General features: G+C 40.0%; 1 protein-coding gene across 1 annotated transcript in view; it reads left to right on the top strand.

The window, feature by feature from the left end:
- The first annotated feature begins 344 nt into the window (after nt 1-344).
- LOC131043619 (disease resistance RPP13-like protein 4) overlaps nt 345-21,069 on the top strand; it is a 30,259-nt gene continuing 9,534 nt past the window's right edge. Inside the window, exon 1 of the mRNA XM_059209962.1 lies at nt 345-492. Within this exon, the coding sequence (XP_059065945.1) occupies nt 345-492 (148 nt within the window). The remainder of the gene's footprint in view (nt 493-21,069) is intronic.

Below are 21,069 nucleotides of genomic sequence, written 5' to 3'. Positions count from 1 at the left end.
TGAGCGTTGGCAAAAATGCACCAATGCATGTGGGGGAATAGGGTTTAGAAAGGGTTATGGGGTGGGAAAACGTGCTTGGTGCGAGCACCCACACTAGTCTATTTTATGGTTTGATCTAAGGGGGAAAAAGGGGGCACGCGACGCGAGAACCCGCGTTGATTGGGGCTGGGTCCAAGATCAAAGGGGTTCAACATGTGCGCCTATGGTATAGCACGAGCGGTACAGTTTTGGTGCGAGCGCTAGGGAGGTATAAATGAAAGAATTTTGATAAGTATGGGTATGGGAAATGTCTTAACGGGGATCATGAATGCCTTGAGAATAGAATAAGGGGAGGGTTAAGAAGAATGGTAAGGGATAATGAAGTGGTTTGCGTGGATGTAGGTAGAGTTAGGGCCATTGGCATCGAGGGAGCACTGGCCAACAACTATGAGGCTCTACAGGAAGTTGACGGTGGACAAGCTGGAGATACTGGTCATGGTAGGATTGCATTCTGTAAGCCGATGGCCAAGGATCAGAGCGCATACTACCATGATGACTGCACTAGTAGAGCAGTGGGATAGTAGGACTTGTTCCTTCCATCTACCTACAGGAGAGGCAACAATGACATTATTAGATGTATGGAGGATATTGAAGATCCCCATTCACGATGTGATTCTCGAGTACCAACTAGATGCAAAAAACTTATCTTTGAGAGATTTGTGAGTATGAGGCACTGCCTATGATGGATAGAATCCAGATGCATCTAGGGAGAGCGATGGAGATCCACACATTCCTTGCCTGTTTCTTGTGATTTGTGGGTTTTTGAGCAGACAAGTGATGCCTGATCTGGGAGGGCATGGATTTCCTATCGAATGGAGCCAATGTGTATATTATATGGTACAGGACTATGCGGAGTATGCCTGGGGAGCAACGATGCTTGCTCAGCTATATCATGATATGCATCTCACCATATAAAAGGATTATGCTAGTCTATCTGCAAGGGTTACCTTACTACATGTATGGGCGTGGGAGCACATTGCAGTGACTTTGCCACTTGGTGTATAGGACAGGTGAGCCCAACAACCTTACATTGATAGATACAGGGGCCTTTTGCATTATACACGGATATGAGCTATCGGGTTTTGGTGCTACATTTTTTATGAGCTCATGGAATTTACATCACATAAATTTTTAGACAGTGAGAGATAGAGGGGATACTGGCAGTTGCATTGGGCAGGCGTAGAGATATGGTTTTTTTGGGTGGTCTATATATGTGATGGAGTACTGCGCACCATATAGGGTGGCTCAACAGTTTGGCTAGATACAAGATATAGTAGGAGACATATCACTCTATCCTCAGACTACTTGGGAGGTGAGATAGGGACAAACGGTGAGTCCACTGGAGAGGAGGACCAGTTTATAGATGATGACCTATCTGGTTTGGGACGAGTAGAGGGGTGTAGGGGAGGATCCAGGGATGATGGGAGGATACATAAGCTGATGGGAGGCACACCTACCAGTGCATGTGACCATTCCCAGAGTATTAGAGGATGATGAGTTCTAGCTGGCTGTAAACAATATAGTCAGAGGGGAAAAGGATGCTCCTAGAGACAAGATTTTGGCAGGAGGAGGCAGGGGTGTCATGAGGTAGAGGAGGGGGTAGTGGTATGAGGGAGAGAGCCAGAGGTGGTCATGCTAACACAGGTATAGGTGATGACAATAATAGGACAGGAAGCAGGGGAGGGAGGTGGTGGAGAGGATGAGGCAATGCTGATGGAGATTTTAGATATAAAAGCACAGGGTACAGGAGTAGAGGTCAGAGGGGGAGTATCCTAGGCATATTTTGACAGGGTTTTGCAGGAGAGGGATGCGGCTAGAGCGAGGTTACACTCACTTGAGGATGATATATAGGTGGAGAGGGCAAGGAGGGAGAGTTTGCAGGTAGAGGTGGAGAGGCTACAATGGGAGATTGGTGATTTGACAGAGAGCCTACAAACAACCAGGACAAAGGTGGATGATTTGCAAAGGAAGGGAGAGGAGGTAGAGAGGATGTTGGAGGAGGCAAGGATGGGGACTATTATTGGGGAGTTGTAGAGAACCTTACAACAAAAAGATGAGGAGATGGAGAGGCTCTGAGAAAGGGAATAGAGATTAGAGGCAGATGTTACTCGCCTACGGGGGGGACACAACATGACAGATGTTGGTCCCCGCAGGGCTTGAACAGATGTATTCTGACATGATGCAACATCAGGAGAGGGTGGAGAGAGTAGGATGAGAGGCTGCATATTATAGAGGTTTATACCATGGAGTGGTACCATCAGATCAGAGAGAAGCATCATACATTGAGAGTGTATGCTCCCGCATGACCCATAGCTAGCATCCTACATAGATCCAACAGATAGGTGGATCAATGGGTTTCAGACCACCTAGGAGAGGGGGAGCAGAAGGATCCAAAGGAGGAGGAGGTGATGAGGAGAAGGCTGGGGAGATAGGAGGGGAGAGATAGCCCCATATGACTTATGCATTATTTTTGACCCTTCAAGGCAACCATTATACCATGACTGTCATACTCATTTTTTGAGATATATATATGATTTGGTGGCAGTTTATGCATGCATGTACTTTATTATGGACATTTTTTATTATTTTATGATGTGATGCATTGATGATGTATTGTGTTGACCCATTTGTGATGCAAGATACTTATACTTATGATGTGCTACTGAAACATTGATGGATGCAGGATGGATACTCATGCATGTGTTTATGATAAATCACTGACACTTTGATGGATGTAGGATGGTTGTCTATGTGGATGCATATGTTTTTGGTATTTTATGATACATATGTATATGTATGATGTATTATTGTGGGATTTTTCTGATGATTTGAGAATGCATAAAGTGATTTAATGGATTAATCTAAAATGGTTATGTAACGAAATCTATAATGAAATGAACATTTACACCTATGAAATGAGAAGTGTAACAAAATTTGGATACAAACTAGGTGATAGGCACACCATACAGAATAAAAAATAATAATGCAACAAAATTTGGAATGTAACGTCAATGATGGCTAAAAAATGATTGACGTAACAAAATTTTGAGATGCAACCTTAAAAACAAAAGATTAATGCAATATCTAAAAATGAATAATGCACCTATATGAATAATGCAAAATTTATTTGTGAATATGCCAATCATAATACAATGACCTTGAGTAGGATAGAAGAATAGGGGGGAAATTGAAGACTCCATGGGAATGCTAGATAGGGAGAATTGAGGACTCAATGATAATGCAAAATGGTAATGATAGTGGGGGGAATTGTGCACAAAAGATGTGGAGAGCCAACCTAGTTTGATATTTCCCTAGGTAACCCGCACCAATGATTATAGGAACCAGGATGCCATGAGAAACCCAAGGCATGGACTAACTCACAAACAAGCGAGAACTCCCTACACACAGCTATGCAAGTGTTGAAGAACACTAATACAAAGTTGTGGGTACGTGCAAGGAAACCCTCAAACACACAAATATCCCTTGTACACAACAAAGTAAGTGTTGACAAACACTAACACCAGGTCTCTAGTTCGTACAAGAGAAATCCCAAACATGCCATATCATGAAAACATGCCCTAGTATACACCCATCATAAACGTACCAGGATATGGAGAATCTGAGCAGTTGTAGATAGGATCAGTTGTAGGGAAAAAGATGCAAGTTGAAAATGAAAATCCGAAAAATCAAACAAGTCACTCACACATGACCAACTGTCATCTCTTGCCAGGACTAGGATTAGGATAAAAGATTAAACTACCAGGCGAGGGAAGGATTCATCCCAAGATCAAAGGATAAGGTGGATAAGATTGACTAGGCAATTTACCAGATGACCATGAGGACTAACTTGCAGATGTAGGATTGGCACGAAGACTTGATGAAGCTCACATGGAGGCACAAACTCAGGATGCGGGGAAAAGCTTAGTGTGATGGGATAAAGCTCAGTTTAACAGGCTAAAAGCTCAGTTTGATGGGGTGATCCTTATTCATGATTCAGGAAAAGACTCATCATCATGTGAGTGATCATTTTATCGGGTGTGGCTGAGTAGGCGAATGATAAATGCTATGGTAGAAGGGTCGGATGGCAGCAAACATAGATATCTTATGGGTGAGTGGTGTGGGTGAGCCTGACCTGATAGATGATGGATCCAGATTATTTACCTTGATGCTTGCACGCATGTTTTCACCAAGGTAATTTCCCATAGCATCACAAAGTGGTTTTAAGTGATGGACGATTATTCTTCTTTACTTTTTCCTTTTTCATTTTTTTGTATTTTTCTTTATTTTTTGATTTTTTTTGAATTTTTCTTTCTTTTTTTTTTTTTAATTTTAATTTTTGAGATTTTAAGACAATTGGTGACCTTCTGAGGACTAGGCATAGAATCTCTTCAGGTGCATGATGTTCATAGGCTCATCCAAGGGATCTCCTTCAGGAGTAGCCAACTGATATGCCCTTGAGCCATACTTTATTGTGATCACATATTGTCCAAGCCAATTAGGCTCAAACTTGCCTTTCTTCTCTCTTTCTTAAAGGTTTATCTAATTTTCCATAAGGACAAAATCACCAACTTCAAATTCCTGGGTTCTGACTTTCTTGTTGTAACCCAAGCGTAAGTGATTCTGATACACCTGAAAATGGTTTAAGGCCTTGAGGCACCTTTTGTCTAGCAAATCTAGCTTTTGTGGCCTGGCAACTCTATATTCCTCATGTAGGAGGATATTCTACAGTGACACCCTTAGGGAGGGGATCTCTATCTCAAGAGGGAGGACAAATTTAGAGCCAAAGATGAGGGAATATGGAGTGGCACCTGTGGGTGTGCGAATGGAGGTGCGGTAAGCCCAGAGAGCAGGATGGAGTTGGAGGTGCATGGCCAACTTCATTGACTGTCTTTTTAAGAATTTTGATTAAAGTCTTATTAGAGGCCTCAACTTGACTGTTACCTTGCGGGTAATAGGGAGTGGAGAAGTGATGTTGGATATCAAACTTATGACAAAGATCTTTAACATCCTGATTTTTGAAAGGTCTACCATTATCTGTGATGATGATCTTGGGGATTCCATATCGACAGATTAAATAGTTCAGAAAGAATTTAGAAATCTATTTACCAGTGGTAAAGGTAAGAGGGATAGCCTCCACCCATTTGGTGAAGTATTCAGTGGTGGTGATGATGAATTTATGACCATTGGAGGATGCAGGGTGGATTTTCCCAATGACATCGAGCCCCCACTATGAGAAGGGCCAAGGTGTGATAAAAGGTTGTAGAACTTGTGATGGAGCGTGGATCTTGTCACCATGCTTCTAGCAAGGGATACATTTCTTCATATAATTGTATACATCTACTTCCATTATAGGCCAGTAGTATCCTGTTCACAAGAGTTTTTTAGCTAAAGTGAGGCCACTTGAGTGTTCCCCACAGATACCTTCATGCACTTCACGTAGTTCCCATCCAGCCTCTTGTTTGTATGGACACCTTAGGAGGGAACCATTGAAATGCCTTTTGAATAGGGTGTCGCCAAGGATAGTATAACAGGCACATCAATGGATAAAGGTTTGTTGTTGGGTTTTAGTGAGGTGTGGGGGAATGGTGTTATCTCTGAGGTAAGCGAAGGTCTCTTGATACCAAGGGGATTTGGGAACAATGAGTACGCACACCATTTTAGACTCTAGTAGATCATATGCCGCTATGAAAAAATTGCTTGACCAAAAACTCACATTTCTGACTATATGCCGACACCCGAAGGAGGGAACCAATAGTGGACATTGCATCTGCAACTTTGTTGTTTGTATGTGGAATCTGATCAAACTTGATTGATGTAAAATATTGCTTGAGGTCCTCAACCATACTGTGATAAGGAAGAAGCTTGTCATATTTTGTTTGATACTCGTCATTGACTTGTTGAATGACAAGTTGGGAATCACCATAGACATGTAATTCCAATATCTTCCATTGGATAGCCAAATGTAGTCTAATGATTAATGCTTCATATTCTGCAATGTTGTTAGTGCATGCAAAGGCTATCTTGTATGATTTAGGGATGCAATCTCCTTGGGGTGTGATCAACAATATACCTACCCCCGATGTGTTTTGGGTGCAAGATCCATCAAAGTATAACTACCATGTGGAGGATGCAGTGACAGTCATTATGAATTCATCTGGAAATTTTATGAGGATTGGGTGATCACTTGGAAGCAGAGCATTGGCTAGCTGGTTTTCTATTACTTGTCCTTTGATTTCCTTCCACATATTCGATGTCAAATTCGCTTAACAACATGACCCATTTAGCAGTTCTGCTAGTGAGAGTAGCCTTTGACAAGAGGTACTTGAGAGGACCGATCTTAGCAATCAATTTCATTTTATTGTTAAGCATGTAGTGTTGGAACTTTTATGTGTTGAAGAAAGTGCTAAGTATGCTCTTTCAATAGGGGTATAATTAAGTTCATGCCCTACTAATGTGCGACTGATATAGTATATAGCATGCTCCTTTCCCTAATCATTTGTCTATACCAATAATACCCCTAATGCCACTTGTAGCGTCGTAAATTGTACACACTTGCTAGGGTGGTACAATTTCACACCTAGTTTAGCACCCGCCTTGGCGCATTTTGTATTTTGCATTGCATTTCCCCTTTAGCACTTAATTAATTAAATTAATTAGGTCTAAGGTCCTATTTTATCATCTCCTACATCATAACGTTGGGCCCTTTCATTAAAGTGTGCCCCTTTCAATTTATTCCTCCAATACATCATTTAACCAAAAACCCTGATTAGGTCCTATTTTGAACTTGGGGGCTTGATTTCGGGGGTCAAAACATCTCGAAATCAGCTGTACCTTTGGGATTCACTCTAAAATCATCATATCCGATGGCCCTGAAAATTTGGTGAAAAGTTGTCGGGACCATGGCGCCCAGAGTGCAACATGGTCCCGGACATTTTTCCCAAAATTTTAGGAGCGCGATCCAATCATAAAATAAATCTTAACCCCAAGAAATTGGCAGGAGATTCAATCTCTAAGTCGGCCTAAAGTTGAAATTAAGACCTAGGGTTTCATACATAAGAGCTCTCTTTCTTCATTTAAAAGGATCCAGATTTTTGGCTTTGAGGGACCTTCTATGCAGTGAAAGAGCATATCTTTGAAGACTTCAACAACATTCAACATCCTTCTATCAAGCATTTATCAATTTCATTCATCCATTTAGGGCTTGGAAGACATTGAAGAACAATAGGAGATTACCGACTGAAGATTGGCTTGTACTCCTCCCTTGAGGGTTGGGTATGATTTCATGTTGTTTTCATGTCTTTGCATAAGCTTCAATATATCCTTTATTCATGCTTTAGATCACTTTGCATCTTGATTTAGAGAATTCACATTATCATTTACAAGCAATTAGGGTTTACTTTCTAGGTTGCTCTAGTTTGCTTTCTTGCATTTAAGGACCTTGCACACACACTAGGTCTGCACACACAATACATTTTACAATACAACTTGGCTATTCATGGAGGTGGAAATCACCGAAGCAGGGGTTTGACTAAGGCAAAACCCTATATAGCCGCCCAAACACCTTTTCAGATATAAGTGCAGGTTTCGGGACTCAGACGATGCCGCAAGTTACAGATCCGGAAGAAGCAGACGGAGACCAAACAACACACCAAATCTCAAAGCAAAAGACCAGGACAGGGGCGTGAGGCACCCTGGTCCTTCTAGGACAGGGGTTCTGGGCACCCTGGTCCCTGGGACAGGGGCGCTGGGCGCCCTGGTCTTCCTGACAAACAACATTTTCAGCATTTTTGACAGCTTTTCTAGAGTGCAAAACAGCAGTTTCTGGAGCAGTTTCAGGGGCAGAATCAGGACAGTGGCGCCCGTGCCCCTGTCCCAAACATTTTCATTCATATTTTAACACCAGGTACATGTTTACATTCTTGTCTTGTCCTTGTGTTTACAACTTTCCATCATTTAAGTTCAATTTTGTAATCTTGTTATTAGTTCATACTTGCACTTTGGGGTTAGGGATTGAACTTGCATCATTTCATCTTTCAATTGCAACAAAGGAATAGAAATCCTAATAGGTATCCCGTGGCTCTCTCTTCCACAAAAAGAAGTAGCCAATTGTGTGATACCTCTAGGCTCTTTCGTATTCCACAAATGTGTGATTGAAAGTGAGATTAGGGCATGTTTGCTTAGTGTCACTTTTTCTCCTACACATTTTGGTGAACCCGACGTGAATCTATCATTGCTTCCTCTTGCATTGCATTTGTTAGATCTAGATCTAGATTTAGTGTGTTTTCATTTCATTTTCATTAAAAAGAAAAAAAAAAAAAAAAAAAAAGTGTGTTTCTTTGCATTGTGTGTTTAAATTTTATGCAATTTCAAAATGTCAGATTTTTATTTGCAAGATGTTCATATTTGTGATGATTATGAGTTAGATGAAGCTTTAGATGAGTTTTTGAAACCTAAATATACCAAACCTTCATTTTACCAAAAACTCATAAACATTGTTACTATGCCATTTCATTGTGATGAGAAAGATAAGTCGAATGATTCCTCTCAAGGGTACATTCCTATCAGCTCTTCCACTAAATCTAGTAACATGGTTGTTTTCAATGATCCCCTCTATGAAGAGATATCTCCTTTTGAATCAAAAGATAAACCTTTTAATAGATATGATCATGCTTTGTTGAATGATGCCCTTGATGCCTTTGTGTCTCCTAAAAAACACTCCCTTCATGAGGATCCTTTTGTGCAAGAAGATGACATTATCCCTACATTTCCTAGTGATGGCCTTTCCTTTTCCAACAAAATTCCCACTAGAGATGATGAATTAATGATAAATGCTTACCCTTCTCCTAAAGTTGGTCTTACCCATAAGCATCCCTTAGAGAAAGAAGATGAAATAATAAGCAATTTCCTTAATTCTCTCTCCCCTAAAGATCATACTGAAAATATTTTGAGGAAAGAGGATGAGTTTAACACATCTATTGATGCTCTCCCTCCTAAGGATGAGGAATTAATAAACAATGTTATCTCCTCTCCCGAAATTGACAATACTTCAAACATTCCTTTCAACAACCTCACTATTTGGGATGAACCATTAGAAGAAGGTATAGATTATTCTCTACGCCTAGCCAAAGGGGATGAAATCAAGATTGGAAACTCCCTTGATAGTTTCTCCCCTTCCTTGAATCTCAATTATTCTCCCTCTAAAAATAAAGCATCTCCCTCTCCTCAACTTGGTTCTATTCATAAGGAAACCCTAGTTCAAAGCAAGATGGTTAACATTTCTTTCAAAGGTCTCCCTCTCAAAAGTGAGACTTTAGAGAGTAATGTTGATCCTTCTCCTAGAGAGTTTATTCCCCATGTAGATCCTTTGATAGAGGATGACATGACCTTTCCTAGTATTACTCTTCCTACTAGAACATCAATGCCTATCCCTTGTCTCTCTCCTAAAATTGATTTGATCCGTGATAAGATTTTAGTGCAAGAGAAGACTATCAATAATTCTTCCAATACTTTTGTTCATTCCTCTAAACCATCCTCAATCAATTTGATACATGTGAATGAGACACCTAACAAACCTCTCTTCACTGTCCAAGGTGCTTGTCCTTCTCAAAATTCTCAACCTTTAAATAAGCCTATCTTAGTGGTTCAAGGTAGTTATGCTAATGATTCTTTTTGCACTCCTAAGAAACTTGTTATTACTGTGCAAGGAGGTTATTCCTCTAAGAGCCCTTATGAGTATGCTAAGAAATTGACTAGAGAGAGTTATCATGCGGTTGCCCATACCTATAACACAAGAAACAATAGGCAACCCAATCCTCCTCCAGTTATCCCAACTTCACTTCCTCCTTCCCAACCAATTCTTCCGCAAGCTCCACGTATTTCACAAATGCTTAGTAAGGACTATGATCTCATAGAACAACTTAAAACTACCCCTGCTAAGATATCCCTTTGGGATTTGATCCAAACTTCTTCTGCTCATCATGGAATGTTACAAGATGCCTTGAAAGATTTGAATGTTCCTCCACCTAATACATCTAGTAATATAGTGTCTTTGGTTAACTCTGTGATGAATCCTAAAGCTCAAATTGTGTTTACCCAAGATGAGTTGCCTACTAGTGAAATTCAACATCAATATGATCCCTTGATGATTGTGGTTATCATAAATGACACTGCTATAAGACGAACATTGGTAGATAATGGCTCTGGCCTTAATGTGTGTAGCATTAATCTATTGCATAAGATGAATGTGGATACATCCCTTATTGAGCCTGACTCTCGTCCCATTCGAGGCTTTGATAATGTGGCTAAGTCTTCATTAGGTATTATCACCTTTCCCGTCACAGTGGGACCGGTTACTTTGCTTACTCCTATCCATGTTATGTCAGGAAATCTAACATACAACTTGTTATTAGGGAGGCCTTGGATTCACAGTATGCAAGCTGTCCCCTCTACATTGCATAGACAAGTTAAATTCATTTATAACAATAAGACATATACCTTGATAGGTGACACTAATCTCCAAGCTTGTTTGCAAACATCTAAGCCTTCCTCTTCTAGTAATGACTCTTTGAGCAAGATACCTATGGATGAATCCTTACCCTCTGATAATCAAAATTCTTTGGATGAGTCTGAAGCTCCTGAAGAAGATCCTTCTCAACTTGAATATACGCATGAAAAGGCTTTTGATCCTGAGAAGGTTCTCGCAGATGACGATTGGGGATCTCTTGATTTTAATCCCACCTTTGTAGGTGAGTATAGGGTTCCTCCTAGAGAGTTTAAAGTTAAAAAGAAGGAAGAAACTAAAAATCAATCAATCTTACCTAAACCTATGAGCAATAATTTTGTGGCTGCTTCTCAAACTTCTTCTCCTCACACCTCTAATTATGAAGAGTTTGATTCTTTGTCTTATGAAAAACCACCTTCTCTTCCTGAAATGGCTGATCGTTATGGTCGTGGTTTTCGCATTTTTGCTAAGCATGGGTATCATGGAAATGGTTGTGGTGCTCATGAACAAGGGATGAAGGTTCCTCTAGAGACTAATTTTCACAATTATGCCTTTGGACTTGACTATAATCCCTGCAAACGCACCAAAGCATCTAAAAGACCATCTCTCAATGTGAATGCTATATTTAGTAGTGATGATGATCTCACTTCAACTAAATCATCTTCTACTTCTATCAACTCTCATTCCCCTCATAAGGAAATCTTGGCAATGAACAAATCTCTTTATGAATCCCCTCAAATTTCTAAATCCACTTATGAATCTTTATCTCCTATTCATCATAAAGTCCTTTCCTCTAGGGATAAGGCTCTAATAAATTACACTCATCCCTCTTCTAAGATTTCATGTGACTTTTCTTCTTCAATTTTTATCATTTTATACATGTTTTTGATCTCATTTATAGTTGAGCATTTAGCATGTCATATTCAAATACCTCATTCAATCTATCATGTCTTTAAATAACATTAATGGCTATTATGTTGCTCATCATTATGTGACATTGGTAGCTCATTTACTGGGGGCTCATTGTCATTCATGATGGTACAATTTCAAGTGCAATCATATTTTTTGAAGCAACATAATAGCCTAATTTTCTTGTTCCTATGGGGACAAGAGTGATTTCATACATCTCTTCTTTTGCTTATGTCCAAATCTCTCCCTAGAAGATTGTGTAAGTCCTTCTCATTGTCCTTATCCTTGGGAGGCAATGATCTTTCCTTATTTTTATCTAAGGATCCACTTTTTCCTATTTTGTGGATGGTGTGGACTTTATTACTTGATGTTATGCCTTGTACGCATTTGTTGTTGTTTGTTCAAGGATTCTCTCTTACAAGAGGTGTAAGTCCTTGACTACAACCTCTTTTGCACTTGGTAAAATACATCCATAACGAATTCACTCTCCTAATTGGGTTAAAAAGAGCGTCATCCTTCATTAAGAATCATTTTCACCTTGCAAAAGAAGGAAGTATTGCATTCTTATTCTCTTCTTTGTCTTATTCTAGAAGATGTTATATTTGCCCTCTCGGGGATAGGTGTCTTTTTGTACAAAGATCTCTTCTCCTCTAAGAATCTCCTTTACACATATTACAAGACATCCCTTTTCAACTATCTTATCCTTGCTTAAAGAGTGCAAAACTCTCTTGCTTGGATCTATGACATTGTTGCATTTTTTGGGTATCTTCTTTTGTAATAAAGGTAGGTATCCTTGTTCTACTTTACTTATGACATAAAAATTACACTTTTTGAGCAATGGGTCATTCTCGGAACCAGAGCACAGACTCTTAGAGCGAGATGTCTCCATTTTTTTCTTTTATACAAGGTGATTATTCTCGGAACCAGAGCACAGACTCTTAGAGCGAGATGTCACGCTTTTGTACTATACATATACAGGTTGTAGCATACTCGGGCATAGACTCCTATGAGGTGCTTCTAACCTCCCTTACACACACATGCACGAGGTGGAGTGGAACTAGCAGCATAAGGCTAGACTTTCTCACTCTCCTCCCTTACATGGATCACCTAGACAGACTCTAGGGGCTAGTTTTCCATGTCCTTTTTCTCATGGATCACCTAGACAAGATCTAGGGGCGAGAAGTCCATGTTTTCTCTCTCACTATTCTTCTCATGGATCACCAATGTGTGTATTCATGCTTTTTTTTTCCTTTCTTTTCTTCTCTTTGCATTTTGTTTCCATTTACATCCTTCATCTTGTGTTAGAGAACTCTCAAATCCTCACACTCTTTGTTGTGTTGGAATTGAGATTTAGTCCTCTTTCTTACCAAATGATTCTCCATTAGTTTTTGATCTCATATCAAATCTTCTTGTGAGCATTTGTCATCAATTTTCTTTAACAATTCGAAGTGGTAAACATGATACCCTGTTTCAACTCACTAAAATTAGCAAGCAGAAACAGGGGGGGGCATATAGCTACCCTCGAATTTTCATCACCTTCCTTAGTAAGCATTAGGTGATTTTGTGATCTAACGTGTGTTTTGTAGGGTGCGGTTCCTAACTGTGTACTGTAGATACCGCTGGGGGCTTCGTTCGACAGACTTATGGATATATCCTTTTTCAAATAATGTTTACTTTTCTGTACTTTAGCTTGCATATGCACGTAGTGTTCATATGACCGCTAAAGTGGGGGCTAAATGTAGCGTCGTAAATTGTACGCACTTGCTAGGGTGGTACAATTTCACACCTAGTTTAGCACCCGCCTTGGTGCATTTTGTATTTTGCATTGCATTTCCCCTTTAGCACTTAATTAATTAAATTAATTAGGTCTAAGGTCCTATTTTATCATCTCCTACATCATAACGTTGGGCCCTTTCATTAAAGTGTGCCCCTTTCAATTTATTCCTCCAATACATCATTTAACCAAAAACCCTGATTAGGTCCTATTTTGAACTTGGGGCTTGATTTCGGGGGTCAAAACATCTTGAAATCAATTGTAACTTCGGGATTCGCTCTAAAATCATCATATCCGATGGCCCTGAAAATTTGGTGAAAAGTTGTCGGGACCATGGCGCCCGGAGTGCAACATGGTCCCGGACATTTTTCCCAAAATTTTAGGAGCGCGATCCAATCATAAAATAAAGCTTAACCCCAAGAAATTGGCGAGAGATTCAATCTCTAAGTCAGCCTAAAGTTGAAATTAAGACCTAGGGTTTCATACATAAGAGCTCTCTTTCTTCATTTGAAAGGATCCAGATTTTTGGCTTTGAGGGACCTTCTATGCAGCGAAAGAGCAGATCTTTGAAGACTTCAACAACATTCAACATCCTTCTATCAAGCATTTATCAATTTCATTCATCCATTTAGGGCTTAGAAGACATTGAAGAACAATAGGAGATTACTGACTGAAGATTGGCTTGTACTCCTCCCTTGAGGGTTGGGTATGATTTCATGTTGTTTTCATGTCTTTGCATAAGCTTCAATATATCCTTTATTCATGCTTTAGATCACTTTGCATCTTGATTTAGAGCATTCACATTATCATTTACAAGCAATTAGGGTTTACTTTCTAGGTTGCTCTAGTTTGCTTTCTTGCATTTAAGGACCTTGCACACACACTAGGTCTGCACACACAATACATTTTACAATACAACTTGGCTATTCGTGGAGGTGGAAATCACCGAAGTGGGGGTTTGACTAAGGCAAAACCCTATATAGCCGCCCAAACACCTTTTCAGATATAAGTGCAAGTTTCGGGACTCGGATGACGCCGCAAGTTACAAATCCGGAAGAAGCAGACGGAGACCAAACAACACACCAAATCTCAAAGCAAAAGACTAGGACAGGGGCGTGGGGCACCCTGGTCCTACCAGGACAGGGGCGCTGGGTGCCCTGGTCCTCCTGACAGACAGTATTTTCAGCATTTTTGACAGCTTTTCCAGAGTGCAAAACAGTAGTTTCCGGAGCAGTTTCAGGGGCAAAATCAGGACAGTGGCGCCTGTGCCCCTGTCCTGAACATTTTCATTCATATTTTAACACTAGGTACACATTTACATTCTTTTCTTGTCCTTGTGTTTACAACTTTCCATCATTTAAGTTCAATTCTGTAATCTTGTTATTAGTTCATACTTGCACTTTGGGGTTAGGGATTGAACTTGCATCATTTCATCTTTCAATTGCAACAAAGGAATAGAAATCCTAATAGGTATCCCGTGGCTCTCTCTTCCACAAAAGGAAGTAGCCAATTGTGTGATACCTCTAGGCTCTTTCGTATTCCACAAATGTGTGATTGAAAGTGAGATTAGGGCATGTTTGCTTAGTGTCACTTTTTCTCCTACACACCACTATAGTAGCTGATATGTACAAAAGAAGTGGTTGTGCTGGAATATGAGGCATAAGAACTAGAGGTGATGCAAGATATTCCTTGAGTTTCTCGAAAGCCTTCTAACACAGGCAGTCCCATTTGAATTTGGTATCTTTGCATAATAGGTGCGCAAATGGGTGACATTTGTCTGCAAGCTATGAGATGAAGCATCTGATGGATTGGAGCTTCCCTTGGAGGCTGCGTAGATGTCCAAGGGTCTTTGGGGGAGGCATTTCCATGATAGCTTTCACCTTTGTAGGATCAACCTCTATGCCTCTGCTTGAAACAATGAAGCCTAACAATTTACTTGATGTGATACCAAAGATGCATTTCTTGGGATTGAGGCACAGTTTATATTTTTCCAATCTCTCAAAAATTTGCCTTAGGATAGGGATGTGCTCATGTCTTGTCTTGGATTTTCCTAGAAGATCATCCACATAATTCTCCATGATTTTGTGCAAAATTTCATGGAATTTTTTTGTCATTTCTCATTGGCATGTAGCTCCCGTGTTCTTGAGACCAAAAGGCATGACTTGATAACAAAAGGTGCCCCATGGTGTTGTGAATGTCATTTTGTGTTGGTCTTCCTCCGCAATCCTAATATGATTATATCAAAAAAATCTGTCCATAAATGATAATATTTCATGTCTCATTGTTAGGTCCACAAGCATGTCTATGTTAGGGAGTAGGAAATCATCCTTAGGGAAGGCTTTACTCAAATCTCAGAAATCAGTGCAAATGCGGATGCCCCCAATAGGTTTGCTGATAGGTACAACATTGGATACCCATTCAGGATAGTCTATTGGTTTTATGAATCTAGCATCCAACATCTTTTGAAGTTATGCTTTGACAAGGAGTGCAATGTGTGGATGTATATTGCGTAACTTCTGCTTTACTAGTTTTGTATTTGGATGAACAACAAGATTATGAACTACCAAGTTAGGATCTAGGCCTGGTATGTCAGCATATGACTAGGCAAAATTGATCTTTGCTTCTGTGATAAAATTGATAAAGTCTCATCTCTCTTGATCCATCAAGGACTTGGCAATGAGCACATTCTTTGGAGTGTCTTTGATGCCCACATTGATGGTGTGTGTCTCCTCTATTAGTAAGATTGACCTTTCCTGCTGAGGAGGAACAATGGTAGGGAGGTCAATTCCCTCACCCTCAAGTGCCTAATCCAGGTTTTCACTTTCAGATACACCCTTTGTTTTTACTTTTTCCTCATCCAAAGGTGCATCAGAGAGGTTTTCACCTAGGGAATCATGATTTTTCTTTTTATTATCTTTTTTGCGACTAAGTGTATTGACCTGACTACAAAAGTATCCTTTTTCATGTAATTGAATCCCATGAACTCTGTTGCAGTCTTCTAAATTGTGCATAGTTAAAAGAGACATGAGAGCATTGTCATCAGCACAAATGTCTAAAGCGGTTTTGTCTCGTTGGTCACAGTCTATAAGCTCGGGGTGAATAAGTTGTAGTTCATGTGAGGTGGAAGGGGTTATGAGGGTGATGGTGTTGACGTGGGTGTCAAAGAAGATGTCATCTTCGTATTCAAAAGGCATTTCATGGAATTCCTCTTCATCAACGTCTTTGACATCCAAAGAAGGACTTGAAGGGGCACCAGTGATAGTGATCTTAGGTACTAGAGTATAACCCAATCCCCTGTTATATTTGTATGAGATGGGATTTATCGGTGCTTTGATTCCTTTCTCTTCTGGCCCCAGGTCATGTCCTTTATAACCCATCTTCTCCACTATGGCTAATGCTTTTGGATACATCTTCTTGGATATTTTTGTTGGATCTTCATCTTCTTCCCAGTACAACCATGAAGAAACATCTGTCTCAAGACTCTCCTCATCAAGTGGACCGCATTGTTTGAACGTAGTGTGCTTACATTGTATAACAGGTTTCTGATCTTTTTTAATTTCTTTGGGCTTACCAAATGACTTAGGAGACAAGAGGAGATTGCCTATTAATAAGACATCCTCAAGTTTGTATTCTCCACAACCATTATCTAGGATCTTGACTTTGGGCTTTTGAGATGAGGTGGAGGCAAATTTAGATGCATCAGATGGGGGAGTTGGAGCAAGTCTGTTTAACGGGCAATGATATGGATGTTTCCCCTCTAGGAGCGTATAATACTGAAAGGGTTGTGGATCACCTTTGATAGTGATCTCTCTACCATTGAATGGAAATTTGATGCATTGATGGTAAGTGGAAGGAACGAATTGAAGGGAATGAATCCACAAGTGTGCGAGGAGGATGTTATAGGGGAGATCAAGATCCAAAACTTGGCAAGGGGTCTCAATTGTAATAGGGCCCACTTGAAGAGGAAAAGTAATCATTCCCTTGGAAACCCTTTCTGCATCATCATAGGCTTTTATTGTGATTCTTCTTGACGTATCAATGAGGTCCTCAGAAAGCCCCAATTGATTTATTAACTTATATGTACAGAGATTGAGTCCAGATCCACCATCTATCAAGATGCATTTAACCTTGTGTCTCTAGATAAGGGCTTCAATGTGCAATGGTTTATTATGATCCTCATCTGTAGGAGTGTCATTGGAGGTAAAAACAAGGTGTTGCTAGGCAGTAAGATTTCCAATTAGAGCTTGGAATTGGGCAGCATTAATATTGTCGGGGACACGTGACTCGAGGAGGGCTTGTTCCAAAATCTCCTTGTGGATAGGGAAGGTCTTGAGGAGCTCTAGGATGGAGATTTGTGCGGGGGTCTTCCCAAGATGGTCAAGGAGATCATATCGATGGGTGGATGACATGGAAGGAGGTTTCGATGGAGGAGGTGCTCCTTGGACAGTTACTCTCCCACGACGGGTAGTTACATTGAAGTCATTCTGAGAGTGGGAAGCGGAGGGTGTGGCACCTTGAATGACTATCTTAGTAGGGTTAGGTTTGCTTTCCAGTTGAGGAGGGGTGGGATAACTTTGAACAGTGATCCTAGGTTTGCTTTGGGAAGGGGGATGATTAGCTCCTTGGACAGTGATGACATTGATGTTGTTATCTACAGGCTCAATGCGACCTACCAAAAAGTCAAAGCCCATTATATGATTGGTATAATCATAGTTCACGACATTAGATGATGAGCCCTTGCCTTAATCATGCTTCAGAAATGGTTCCTAGTACATCTTGATTTTGTCATTATTGTTACCAGGTTTCGTTGTTGCTACCTCGATATCACCCTTATCAATAAGATCTTGTATGTAGTTTTTCAGTTTCATATACTTTTGTGTGTCATTCCCATTGATACGATGATAGTCACAATACTCATTCTCATTATACCACCTAGGTTTAGGTTGATTTGGATCAAACGGGTGAGTTATCAGAAAAACGACCACACTCGCTTGGAAAAGATTTTGGAACACAACCTCAATGGGCTCAGCGAGGGGAGTATACTCTCTTGGAGCCTGATTGTTAGATCGGGGTGGTTTCCCTTGAATAGAAACATTGTTGGGAGGCCTTTGAGATTGATTTTGATTGTCCCGATGAGTATTGAATTGGTGATTAGCAGTGGTGGTCTTTGGAGGATCCGCCACAGTTTGAACCCGTTTTGCATCAGTAACACCATCATTGACTACGTTCTTGTTCTTAGACCAAAATTTTGGTTTGTCATTGTGATAAGAGGAGGAATTTTGACTTGATTTTTGATAATGCTTTAGGGTGCCTTCCTCTAACAAGGCACACTCAAGGGATAGGCCCTTGTCAATTAACTTTTGGAAAGACTTTATGCACTGAGATGTCAAGGGTTTTGATAGTTCGAGCACCATTGACAATGTTATAAGTGTAGTGGGCCATAAAATTTTCTGCTAAGTCCAGGAAGGAGGTGATAGAACCTCAAGGCAAGGAAGAGAACCATGCAAGAGAATCTCTTGTGAGACTCTTAGGGAAGAGCCTACAAAGATATACATCATTATAGGAGACTTCTTGGCATAAGATATGAAACTCATGGACATGGTCTCGGGGGTCCCCTTGGCCCTCATATTTTGTGAACTTAGGCATCTCAAACCCTGGTGGGTAAGGTGTGATTGATATCGATGGATCATAAGGACAAGGACAAGGACAAAATTCCTCAAACAAATAAGGTTTTCTCTTGTTAATCCCTTCCTTCATGTTTTTGATGATGTTTTTCATGTCCTGGATTTCCTTGATGATATCCTGTTGTGGATTTTGGACATGATGGATTGTGTTTGTCCCTAGTATCAGATGAGTCATGGAAGGTATACCACCACCACTAATGTATTGATATGATGAAGAAGTGGGAATGTTTTATGTGATGACCAATGTAACGGGGACTTGAGTGACAATTGGTTGTGACCTGCGAATTGCAGTGATGGGAGGAAGTGAATCATGGATGAAGTTAGCAGCACTATTGAGAGGAATAGAAGATTGTGGAATAGAGACATGTGGTTGGGTAGAAGAAGATGAGACATAAGCATGTTGGAGAATGGACGTGATCAAATTGGATATTGGTATGGATGTCAAAAAGGAATAAGGTGGGATGGAAACCACATAAACAAATAGCGTGGGTGCTATTGATTGAGATGGGATGATGGGGGGGGATTGATTGGGGTTGAATGACAGGCGCAACGATGTGAGTAGGAGAAAAGTATCCTTGTGGTTGTTGATCAAGAATGGATCTATCGAAATCAGGGGGAAAGCGAGCTTCATTTTCAATAAGAGTCTTTAGAAGACCACTAGGATTATGTTGGATGAATTTATCCATCATTTCTTGATTGTAAGAATATTCTAGGAATGTTCGCACTTTCAGGGAGAGATCATCTTGATCAACCATGTTAGGATCCCCTTGTGGTGTGGGATATTGGATGTCAGGTTGCTTACTTTGTGTAGGATATTGTGTAGGGTCTTGATATAGGACATGAATGTCTGATATTCCATATTGTTGTTCAACCATCTTCTTCTTTTGGGATCGAGTTGTGACCATTCAAGAATAACCTTAGGAGAATTTATTGGAAGAAAAGTTTTGATGAAAGGACTTAGCTAGGACTTTGGATTTTGATATGATTTGGATTTGATGAAATTGGATAGATTGATTGATGGGGTCCTTGGATTAGGAGGAGAGTTGATTAAGATTGCACCTTAGTCCTTGGATGAGGATTTTAGGTGCGAGATGTTGATGAAACCACAAGCAAGCCAACAACCAAGTTGGGTAAAATTTAGACCTTATAATAATGATCTCAGTCTCTTTTCTACTAAGGATTGACTAATGATCCCAAACAAAATAAAGACATAGGATAAGAGTCTTGATCGACTCAAAAGATGAGGCAAAGGTACTTGGGGGAGATTCTTTCCCAAGAACAAAGGCCAAATGATTAATTGATTGAGGATGAGGTTTAAATAGAACTTCACAAGGTATAAAACCCTAGCGTGATGTTGATTTGATTGAAGGATGATTGATTAATGATGATTGATTAAGGATTGATTTGATCAAAGATAATTGATTAAAGATTGATTGATGTGTTAAGTCCTCAGAAAAGGTTGGTGATGAAAGATCAAAGAAGGGTGATAGTGATGACTAGAAGAACTTGATGACAAGATTATCCTTGATATGGAAATGACTCAATAAGTGATAGGCTTGGATGGCAAATTGTATGAAGGTATGTGACCACCCCGATTTTGATGATAGTTGGTATTGATAGACAAGACGGATCCTTGGTGTAAAGCAGAGACTCTTAGTTCATCGCTAGCATCAAACTCATTTCCATGACCATAAATATAAGAATGATATCGATGCAAAAAGGTCCTATGTTTAAGCAAGAGTTTGCGGTTGGTATACCAAAACTTTCAACGTCTAATGAGTTGTGCTTGTGTGAGATTCTTCTTCTTGATTGGACGATGGATTGACTTCTTAGGATGTTTGTACAACTTAGGCTTATGAAACATTTGGCAAGTGGAGTTTCGACATAGTTTTGACTTATTGGAAAAATTTGGACTTGAATGTGACTTGGACTTGACCAAGTTTGATTCAAAATTTGGACTAGGATATGACTAGGACAAAACTAGGACATGACTAGAATGACAATTTGGACATGACTAGGGTATGACTAGGACATGACGTAAGGATGACTAGGGACTATGACTTGGACTAGGCTTGACTTAAATTATAATGTGACAAAAGATGACTTAGACTTGGACTATGATGACTAGGATGTTGACTTGGATATACCAATTCTACTCTTGG

This window comes from Cryptomeria japonica, chromosome 1 (assembly GCF_030272615.1).
Source record: "Cryptomeria japonica chromosome 1, Sugi_1.0, whole genome shotgun sequence".
NCBI classification, from domain to species: domain Eukaryota; kingdom Viridiplantae; phylum Streptophyta; class Pinopsida; order Cupressales; family Cupressaceae; genus Cryptomeria; species Cryptomeria japonica.
The sequence above is the reverse complement of the archived record's forward strand: the minus strand, read 5'-3'. Positions and strand labels throughout refer to the sequence as shown.